This window comes from Peromyscus maniculatus, chromosome 13, assembly GCF_049852395.1.
Source record: "Peromyscus maniculatus bairdii isolate BWxNUB_F1_BW_parent chromosome 13, HU_Pman_BW_mat_3.1, whole genome shotgun sequence".
Lineage (NCBI taxonomy): Eukaryota > Metazoa > Chordata > Mammalia > Rodentia > Cricetidae > Peromyscus > Peromyscus maniculatus.
In genome coordinates, this window is record NC_134864.1 from 4,209,985 (window position 1) to 4,220,775 (window position 10,791).

The 10,791-nt window shown below is 51.6% G+C and overlaps 1 protein-coding gene across 1 annotated transcript; it reads left to right on the plus strand.

Moving 5' to 3' along the window:
- Positions 1-641: 641 nt before the first annotated feature.
- On the plus strand, positions 642-6,457 carry Tex44 (testis expressed 44). Its single transcript, XM_006984201.3, has 2 exons — positions 642-809; positions 4,468-6,457. Exon 2 carries the CDS (start codon positions 4,774-4,776, stop codon positions 6,364-6,366), a length of 1,593 nt encoding a protein of 530 aa, XP_006984263.1. The 5' UTR covers positions 642-809; positions 4,468-4,773; the 3' UTR covers positions 6,367-6,457.
- The last annotated feature ends 4,334 nt before the right edge of the window (positions 6,458-10,791 follow it).

Consider the following 10,791-nt stretch of genomic DNA (forward strand, 5'->3'; position numbering starts at 1 on the left):
CTCTCCCTCGGTCACACAAAGGTCTTGGCAAACCTGGCGTGGGCCACGCCCAAGGAGACCGAGACACAAACAACTTGACTCTCCCTTAGAAGGATTCCTGTTCTCCCAAACCTGGCAGGGCTTCACCCCCAGAGCCTGGCATTTTCCAGCTTCTCCTCTGTGGGTGGCAGTCTGGGTCTCCCTCATTTCCGGGGAAGTGCAGAGCCCCGACTCTGGTGGGCGCCTACACAACAAGAGGTTCTCTCCGCCCCTGCTCTAACCCAGCCCTCCCTCCGGGATCAGCCACCCTTCTGAGAGAGTAGCTTAGTAACTCAAGAATGCCTTTGGGGTCTCAGCCCCCACCCCCGGGGCTCATTAAACTGTTTCTTCCAAACAAAAGCTGAGTGTCTTCTAAGTGGAATTCCCACACCATCTGCTCGTGTGGCCCTGTTTTCTCCATTGCCTTGGTTTCTCAAACGTTCAAAGAGGAGGTCTTCAGGGAAGACTTGGAGCCAAGCGTTTGGTTTTCAGAGAGGCTGCCCCCGGGGACAACCTGACTCACTTTACCAGGTGTCCCCAAGGTGGCCTCAGTAGCCAGGTGGGAGCTTGTGCACTGGCCTCCCCCAGCTGAGTAAGACATGAGGAACACGTGGGCAGAGACCACAGAGCCTGGGAAAGCTCCAGATCCACACACCTGGAATGAAGGTGGAAACCTGGAGGGGCCAGACCCCTAGGACCACAGTAGACAGCAGCCAGAGCAGGGGCGTAAAGAGTGGGTGAGCAGAGCAGGACACCATGGGTATAAGTGCGCCCTAACCACGCTCACACAGGTAGGTGGCTGTGGTGCTCTGACCTGCTCTAATAGAGCTACGGATCTGCGATAAATTTACAAAAATGGATCTTGCAAAAGTTAAGGTACAGGCTTAAAGTCTGCTATCCTATTTTGTGCTATTTTCTGTTCTTTCCATTTGCTTATTGGAGACAGTCAGCATGATAGCCCAGGCTAGCCTCCAATTTGCCGAAAACCTCAGCTCAGGGGTGGGGGTGGGAGGTGATCTGGAACTCCTCTTCCTGCCTTCCCCTCCACGTACTGGGATTACAAACAAGTATGTTCCACCATGCCGGGCTTCACACAGATTTTTTTCTTAATTCATTTGTGTGCGTGTGTGTTGTGTGCACATGGTCATGCATGTGCAGGTGTTCTTGAAGGCAGAAGGTGCCAGATCCCCTCCCCTGGAGATCTGGTTACAGGCAGCTGTGATCTGCCCCATGTAGGTGCTAGGAATCAAACTCCAGTGGCCGAAAAGAATAGCAAGTGCTCTTAACTGCTAAACCATCCTCCAGCCCCTTTCTCCCTGTCCCTCCCTTTCTTCCTTTTCTTTCTTCCCTCCTTTCCTTCCTTCCTTCCTTCTTCTTTCTTCCTCCTCCTTTCTTCCTTTCTTTTCTTTCCAACACTTACCCTCACCTCCCAGCCCTTTCACACGTTTTTACAGCACTTGAAATCTAAGAGTCTAGGGATGTACTTTAGTTGCCCTAGGTGTGACTGTCATAAAAACGCACCTGTAAAACCAGGCCTGAGGCTGAGGAGGTGGTTCAGCGGGTAACAGGGCTTGCTGCACAGCATGGGGACCGAAGTTCGAATCCCCAGCACCCATGTAAAAAGCAGGGCATGGACATCTGTTGCCCCAGCACTGTGGGGAAGAGGCGGGGGAATCACTGGAGCTTGTGGTTAGAGCTCCAGGTTCAGTGAGAGACGCTGTCTCAAAGCAATAAGGTGGACAACTGATGTCCTCCTATAGCCTCTGTGTGTGCATGGAGGCATGCACACCTCCAAGTGCAAAGCATCACACTATACTACACACACATACCGCACACACACACACACACACACCACATACACATACCACACACACACCACATACACACATACTACACACACACATATACACCACACACATACCACACACACACACACTACACATACACACCACACATACCACACACACACACACACTACACATATACACCACACACATACACCACACACACACACACACACACACACACACACACACACACACACACATCTAGCTCTTTGAAGGCTCTTTGTGAAGTTCCACCCAATTCCCATGAAGTAGAGCCCAGTCCAGAGGGTGAGGTGGAGCGTGGCTGAGGGGAGCCGTGAGTCAGAGGTAGGAAGGGTGAAGCGAGGTGCCCTGGAGGAGGAGAAGCGGGTGGGCACGCGGGTTTTCCCTTTGGCAATGTGCTCTGCAGAAACAACCTGAGAAGTGGCTTATTCTCCCTGGTGTTTCAGAGGCATATCAGTGCATGGTGGCAGAAACATGAGTTGGTTTGTTCACATCACAGTAGACAGGAAGCAGAGAGCATGATGGGAACCCAGGGTGAGCATGACATCCTAAGACCCCCGTGCCAGAGGTCTTATTTCCACCAGCCGGGCCCCACACCCTCCAGGCCCAACAGACTTCAAAATAATTCTAGAAGCTGGGGACTAAGTACTCAAAACATAAGCCTGTGAAGGACATTGCAGATTCAATCCATAACATCAGAGAAGGAGCCAGGGACCAGGAGAGGCAGCATGTGTGGGCCCCGGCCCCCCACTGTGAGTGGCCTCCGCCTTGCTTGCCGACCTTGACCATATGTCCTCCTATTCAGATTCCCTGCCTGTTTCCTTCTCACCTAAGATCACCAGAGAGATCACCGCAGGTTCTTTGTTCCTGTATCCTGCATTTGGTGTAAACAGCTTAGATGCAAGAATGTAGAACATTCCCTAGCAAACTTCTGCCCTCCAGGGATCCTCCATTGTGCTGTAAGCCTGTATTTAAGGTTTCCTTCCTCTTTCAATAAATGGCATTTGGCATTCAGTTGTGGCAAATGACTCGCTGTCTCTTGTCTCTTATTTTCTAATCTGAAGCCCCTCGCTTGGACATGGTGAACGGATATCGGTAACTCGGGCGTTACAACAAGCATGGGCGAGGTGTGAGAAGAATTGAGGAGAAGTCTGTGTACTGTGACGGGGCTCCTTGTGGTGTGACCCAGAGCTGGCATTAGCCACATCTGCAGGCATGGTGAAGCCAGTTACCACGCTAAGCCTCTGTTACACTGGCCAGCATCTCTCATTTTGCTTTGTTTTATTGTGTGTGTTTTTTTTTTAAAGAAAAGATCTAGCTGGGCAGTGGTGGTGAACACGTTTATTCCCAGCACTCAGGAGGCAGAGGCAGGTGGATCTTGGTGAGTTTGAGGCCAGCCTGGTCTACAGAGCAAGTTCCAGGATAACCACAGCTACATGGAGAAACCCGGTCAAAAAACAATAGGAAGAAGGAAGGAAGGAAGGAAGGAAGGAAGGAAGGAAGGAAGGAAGGAAGGAAGGAAGGAAGGAAGGAAGGAAGGAAGGAAGGGAAAAATCTCACTATGGCTGTCTTGAAGCTAAATAATATTTTTATTATTACATTTCTTGTCTGTCTCTGTGTGTCTGTCTGCCTGTGTGTGTGTGTTGTCACGGCACATGTGTGGAGGGCAGTCAGTTCTCTTCTATCATATGGGTCCCAGGCATTAGACTCAGATCGTCACAGACTTGGAGGCAAGTGCCCTTCCCCACCCAGCTGCCTCTCTGGCCTCAACTTTAAAGTATCCCCCCCCCAACACACACACCCCAACAAAACCTGAAGAGCTTAAAGACTGAAGACAGGTGCAAATCACAGAGCCAGTGATTGTGCCATGATCTTGAAGAAGCTGCTCTCCACCCCCACCCCCTGGCCGCCTGCTGTTGCTGCCACCGCCCGCCAGGAGAGAAGATGTAAAAGTAGATCTGGGTCTCAGGAGAGGTGCTGGGGCCCGTGGTGGGATGCGATGCTCACTGCTCCTCTCACGCCCGAGGAGCGAGCGGGGACGATGCCTGGTCTGACAACCAAGGTGAGCACAGCACACAAATGGAGCCTTCCACTCCAACCTCTCCGCTGAGGATGACACTGATGCATGCTAAGCAAGTGCTCTACCACTCAGCCACACCTAGCCTCCAGCGACCCTCTTAACACACGGGGTTTCTAGGGGCCAAGCTCTTTCAGGGATCACCCTGGAGTTTGCAGCCCCTGACCTCCCAGCCCAGCTGAGCAGACAGATTGTCCCGTCGTAAGGGTAACTCTAGCACTAAGGACAGTCAGCCTAGATGCCACTCAGGCCCGGTTCCCCATTATTCCTCCCCATTGCTAGAGAAACGGTTCCCAAAGACTGGCTAAATTGGTGTCCTGAGGCGCCAGTGAGGACAGAGAGGGGGTGGGAGGGGTGATATGAATCCTGACTCTAACCTGGTGGAGCACATCTGTAATCCCAGCTCCTGAGGGTAGCGCTAAGGCGGGAGGATCGGAGTGGGAAGCCAGTCTGAACTACATAGCAAGACACTGCTTCCCACCCCTCAAATGAAAAACCTCACTGATTCTAACTAAATATCACCCTCCCTTCTCATTCCCCCAGGTATTGTCCTCACAACTGCTCACAGCCCTGTGGCTGCACCTGCACCTACCCACAGACCTCCGTCGGAAACCTCCATCCTTATCTTTCATTTCCTGCGTACCTGCAATCCTGGCTGCGGATCACCCCCTATATCCAGCCCCCCAGGACAGCCACTTGGTAAGCTCAGGACATTCAGGACCCTTGCTCTACAAGTACCTGTGACATCACCAGCTGCCCACAACCTCCTGTGACCTCACCACCTGGACAGCTGAGCCTAGCACACCCAAGCCACTCCTTCCCACCCACCACAAGTAGCAGGGGGCATAGATGACCACTGGGCCCTTGGAAGAGGCTGAAGCCACCAGCAGGCCAGCGTATGATCTTCCCGAGGCCTCTGTGGGCAGCGAAGCTGAGGAGAGCTCTGAAAACCTACCCGGAAAGTCTCACAGTCCAGACTACCTGCCTGACGATGAGCCACCATCAGGCATCACGGCAACACTCCCTGAGGAGCAGGATGTAGACCCGGCCTCTGTGGCGACAACCTTCACCGCAGAGCAAGATGAAGATCCAGTCTCCATTGACGCCAACACCTTCGTGGGGCAGGATGAAGACCAGGCCTCCTTGCAGACGGCCACCTCCGTGGAGCAATATGTAGACCAGGTGTCCACGCAGATTACCGCTGTCAATGGGCAGGATGAAGACCAGGCCCCTCTGAAGACTGCCACCTCCACGGAACAAGATGAAAACCAGGTGTCCACGCAGATTACCGCTGTCAATGGGCAGGATGAAGACCAGGTGTCCAAGCAGATTACCACTGTCAATGGGCAGGATGAAGACCAAGTGTCCACGCCAATCGCCACTTCCACGGGTCAGGATGGAAATCAGGCCTCCATGCAGATGGCCACCTCCATAGGGCAAGATGTGGAGACAGCCATCTCCATGGATATATCAACTTCTGGGGACAAAGAAGAGAGCCCAGATGCTCCAAGCCATAACCAGGAGCATCCTGAAGAAATCACATCTCTGCTGCCCCAAGAGCCGGGCATCCTGCAAGTGTTTGTGGGCTTCCAGAACCCAGTGTGGGACAGACTGGCTGAAAATAACCGTGCAAGTCGGAGCCGCACAGTTTCCCCAAGTGACTCCCAGCATCAGGAAAAGACACCAGGAAAGCCGTGTGTTCCCGAAGGGCAGCCAGAAATAGCTCCGAATGCTGACCTCCCATCTGCCCTGCCTGAAGATGCCCAGCCTTCTGCGGGAGCTACTGACCCATCCACTGTGGATACCAGCAGTCCTGACCTAGAGCCCACGGGTACCAAGTCTGCCGAGCAGGAAGCTGGAGGTTTCAGGGCCTTGAACCCTGAAAGCAAAGCTAGACCCCCAGGGGCGACCAGGGAGGATTTAGCTGATGACTCAACAGTCCTGCAGACCCCACCTTCCCTCAGCTCCCCAGCAGGCGGTCCACCTCCCTCTCCAGATCCCTGCCACGTGGCCCTGGGCAGGAACCTTCTAGACCCCAGCCTGTACAGGTCTGACGTGGAGAATGACTACATGCGCTCCATGACCAGCCTGCTGGGTGGCGGTGAGGGCTCCATCAGCTCCCTGGCAGACATCCTGGTGTGGTCAGACACAGCCACGGGCATGGGCTTGGCTGTGGGCTTCCTGGCCTCAGGCCACAGCTCTCCAGCTGACAGGCTACACGATGAGGGTCCCAGCCTTCGCACTGTCTCCAGCATCTTGGGCAGTGCCAGGTCAGCTTTCTCCTCCGGGTTGGTGGCTGGAACTGGCTCAGCCCTGCGCTCAGTCACTCACCTGCTGGAGTCTGTGGAGAGACGAACCGCAGAAGGCATCCGTTCAGCTATGCGCTACCTGGTCAACCACTTCACCTCACGCCTGGCCCGCACTGCCCCCAATGGTGACTAGACCAACAAGTCCCCTGCTCCCTCCCCACCCCTGCACTAGATAGATGACTCCCCAGCCCTTCAGTAAATAACCACAAGCGTTTATTTTCTAAGCTCCGCCCTTATCCATGCAGTGGGACAACGGGGTAAAGGGCAGAAGGGGTCCAAAATGTTCTAGAAATGAGAGTGCTCTTAGGCTGTTCCACCTGGGTCTGGGAGCAAACTGCAGAGACACAAGAGCTCTGACAGGGCTGAGGAGTAGAGTGGACAGGAGTCTGAGATGGGCAAAGCAGCTGTATTCCCACAGGCAACCTGCCTGTTCCTCAGCCCCATGCCCAGGCTACCTGCTGAGGTTCTGGGGGGCAGTAGAGGGCATTGGGATAGACAGAACTAGATCAGACCTTACAGGAGGACACACACCTGGGTCCCGTGCAATCCTTTGAAGGCTTAGACTCAGACTTCCGGTGTCTCCTGCCCCGGACCCCATTCCCTGCCCTCCTTCTCATCCTGGAATAGAGAGAGAAACTCCACCACCAAACACAAACATGCCAATACCAGAAGACATAGGGACACAATGGAATTTACGTAGTACTCTGTAGGACAGGGCTCAGGGAGGGTGAGCAAACCGTCCACTGGACTAAGGGGGTGGGAAGATGCTGGGATGGATGTAGGGCCATTAGATTTCAAACGTGCCAACCAGGATGGCTGCCCGCCTCTGGCCCAGATTATTTCCATGATGTTTGCTCTGGCCTCTGCCATCTGCATCTTGGAAAGTATGTACAAGAGCGAGAATGGGGAGCACACTCAGGGCCACGTGGGTTAGAAGCCACAATCATCCTCCGACAAGACGCCGCTCAACCCCGCCCCCAGGCCTAGCCTTATACCCAGCCAGGAAGCAGCCACCCATCTATTCGAACTTTCGTGTGTCTCCAGATGGGGCCCTGGGGATGGACCTAGGCCATTGACTGGTTTGGCTTTTAGAGTTTTCTGATGCTCATATTTTTTAAAACATTTTTTTTCCTTTTAAATATGTTTATTTTATGTATATGAGTATTTTACCTGCATGTATGTATATGCACTACATTCATGGAGTGTCCATGGAGGCTTGAAGGTGTTAGATTCCCCACCTCCCAAACTGAAATTACAAAGGGTTTTGAGTCACTATATGGGTGCTGGGAATCAAATCTGGGTCCTCTGCAAGAGTAGATCTCAAATATTATTAAGGACTTAATAATAATCTTCCCAGAAGAGAAGCTACAAATGGCGAGAATTATTTTCGGGAGAAGAATCTAAGTACACTGAGCTTTTTTGTCCATCTACTTTATTCCTCTGGGATAAAATCCTGTCCACACAGCTTCAGTTCTGTTCTCATGCCTAGCTCCTTTTTTGCCTGATTTCTCTCTACATTTATCTGCTGTCCTCTCTATGCTCTGTCTTAATTCTGTCATCTTAGTTCTGCCCCATCTTGGTCTTTCTCATCTCGTTCTTACTCATCTGGCTCTTCCTCATCTTCCATCTCATTCTTCTAGTTCTCCATCTAGTTCTCCAGTCCAAATCTTCTCCAGTCAAAAATCCTCAAAATCCTCCTCAGTCTCTGAGGTTTACAGTTATATACCCATGCAATAGCAATACTCTAGCTATACAAGGTCACCAGGCTTGAGTTCTTACAGGGTCAAAAAGGCAGACAAGAGTTTTCCTCAGGCAGTGACTATTGGACTTTCTTTTACAACTCAAAAGGGGAGTGGTAAAGGAGGTCAACTAAGAGCTAAAATCGGTTAAGATATCAGAAAAAGGGAATTTATGTGCTCAAACTACATTCCTAGAGGTGGTTAAGGAAATGTTAGAAGTCTGTACTGTCAGTATAAATACCACTAAGGTTATATAAGAAAGGAGGATCTGAGCTTAATATACCTTAATTCAGGAGATCATTTGGCTTGGATGCTGGATAGGTATTTCAGATAAAATACACTGTTAGTAGTTCTTGGAAGCATACATAGCATACAAGAAAATCATTGCGGGAATCAGCTAATATATATACAAAAACTAAAATATCACCAAGACTTCTTAAGCCATGGCTTGACCTTCAGAAAAGTCCTTGACCTTTCCAAGTAGTAGCTTTTGTGATAGTAGCTGAATTCCATTACATTTTCCTGAGGCTTGCAGTAAGCAGATAGTGCTCTTAACCAATGAGCCATCTCTCTGGTCCCTTCCCACTGGGAAGCTGCCACCTGCTGAAGGAGCAGCTGAACTGTCCCATGTCATGAAAACAAGGAATTTGGGATATGGAGACTCTTTACTCAGACCTCAGTAAGGGGGCCTCCCAGAGGAACAACTGAGTCGGACCTTAAGAGCGAAAGATGGAAGCCGGGCGGTGGTGTCACACGCCTTTAATCCCAGCACTCAGGAGCCAGAGGCAGGCGGATCTCTGTGAGTTCAAGGCCCGCCTGGTCTACAGAGTGAGTCTCAGGACAGCCAGGGCTACACAGAGAAACAACCTAGTCTTGAAAAAAAAAAAAGAAAGAAAGAAAGACGGGGGGGGGGGGGGGGGGGTGTTGAGAGATGGCTTAGAGGTTAAGAACACTGGCTGCTCTTCCAGAGGACCTGAGTTCAATTTCCAGCAACCACATGGTGGCTCACAGCCATCTGTAATGAAATCTGGTGCCCTCTTCTGGCCTGCAGGCATACATGCAGTCAGAACACTGTATACATAATAAATCTTTTTTAAAAAAATTGAGACATGGTGTCCCCCAGACAGAGGTGGTGAGAACAAAGCTGGAGGGAAGTGAGACAGGTGGTTAGGGTGGGAAGGACAGCAGGTAGAAAGTGTCAGATAGCGTAACTCACAGTATGGGGTGATAAAACTGCCAGGGAGGCCCCCAGCCACGCTTCCAATGGTTTAAACAGCCACTGTGAGCCAGGTGCTGCTACTCATAGAAACTGCAAAGATGTCTGAGGTTTATCTTGCCGTGATAAAACACCTTGACCACAAACAGCTTGAGAAGAATAGAGTTCATTTCAGTTTAGAGTCTTTCATGTAAGGACATCCAGGCAGGAACTCAAAGCAGGAACTTGGAGGCAGGAACTGAAGCAGAGTCCACAGAGGAGTGTTGTTTATTGGCTTGTTCCCTAAGGCTAGCCCAGCCTGCTTCTTATACAACCCAGAAACACCTGTGCCAGGTGTGGGTGGTGCCACATCAACCATTAATCAAGAAAAGGCCCCTGCGGACTTGCTTATAAGCCAATCCGATGGAAGTGTGTTCTCAACTGAAGTTCCCTCTTCCTAGATGACCCTAGCTAGCACCAATTGACAGTGGATGAAGCAGTACAGGTGACCTGGACTGAAGGGGACCAAAATCAAACTGGTCAGCATAAATACAGGAATGAGCGATGGGCACTTTTGCCAGGTGTGGGTGTGGCTGTGTGTCTGTCCTCCAGCTGTCTCCCCAGTGGGTTCCCTCTACTCCCGAGCCAGTCTTCACTTGTTCTAGACAAGGGGAGAAGAGAGAATGTATTCCCATCAGTCCCTGAAAAAGACATTGATGGTTGGTTTGGTAGGCACAAGATTAAAATGCTTGTCCTCTGAGCCAGGCGGTGGTGGCACACACCTTTAATCCCAGCACTTGGGAGGCAGTGGCAGATGAATCTCAGTGAGTTTGAGGCCGGCCTGATCTGCAGAGCGAGTTCCAGGTCTGCCAGGGCTGCACAGAGAAACCCTGTCTCAAAAACAAACCAACAAATGCCTGTCCTCTGGACCAGGCGACAGTCAGCCCAGAATCAGAGACCTTCCACAGCACAGCTGTAAGACCCACAGTCAGCAGAGTAATGAGGGGCCTGGCCTTTGGGTCCAGGCTACCTCAGATGCTGGCTCTACTGTGGACCAGCTATGTTGTGGGCCTCAGTCTCCTCACCTGTAAAGGGATCATAGCTTCCTACTGCACTGGGTTGCCATGAGTGAGTCAGTTGTCCGGGGCACACAGTGGAGTCTATATAATGATTAGACACCGTGGTGACTCATGACAGAGCTGGTCCTGAGGAGCTGGATACCAGGAACACATATTACTCGGTCGTAAGTAGGAAGAGGACAGCTATGGACCAGCAATCGTTTGAGTTGGGCCTTCACTCTTAGAATAGCAAAGGGCCAGCAGAACTGTGCTAATAGTGGCTTGCAAGAGGGGAGCAACCTGGGGCTTCTCCACAGAGAGATGGTCCACACCCAGGAAACTCTGGGCCGGCAGCAAAAGAAGATAAAGCCAAGGGAGGAGGGACCATCACAGACTGAGTGGACTGAGAGGCCAGGAGGGGAACCCAAGTCCTGGCAGCTTGAACCAAGCAGTTAGGACACGTGTGGCATCGTTGTCAGGCGGTGGAACCCAAAGGGTTAAGAGAGGCTGGGAAAGGTCCCCACGACTTGTGTGTTCCCAGGAACACTGAAGTGGACGTACATCCG

Excerpts from the sequence above, each read along its gene's own strand:
- Tex44 (XM_006984201.3), top strand. The coding sequence starts at position 4,774 with ATGACCACTGGGCCCTTGGAAGAGGCTGAAGCCACCAGCAGGCCAGCG.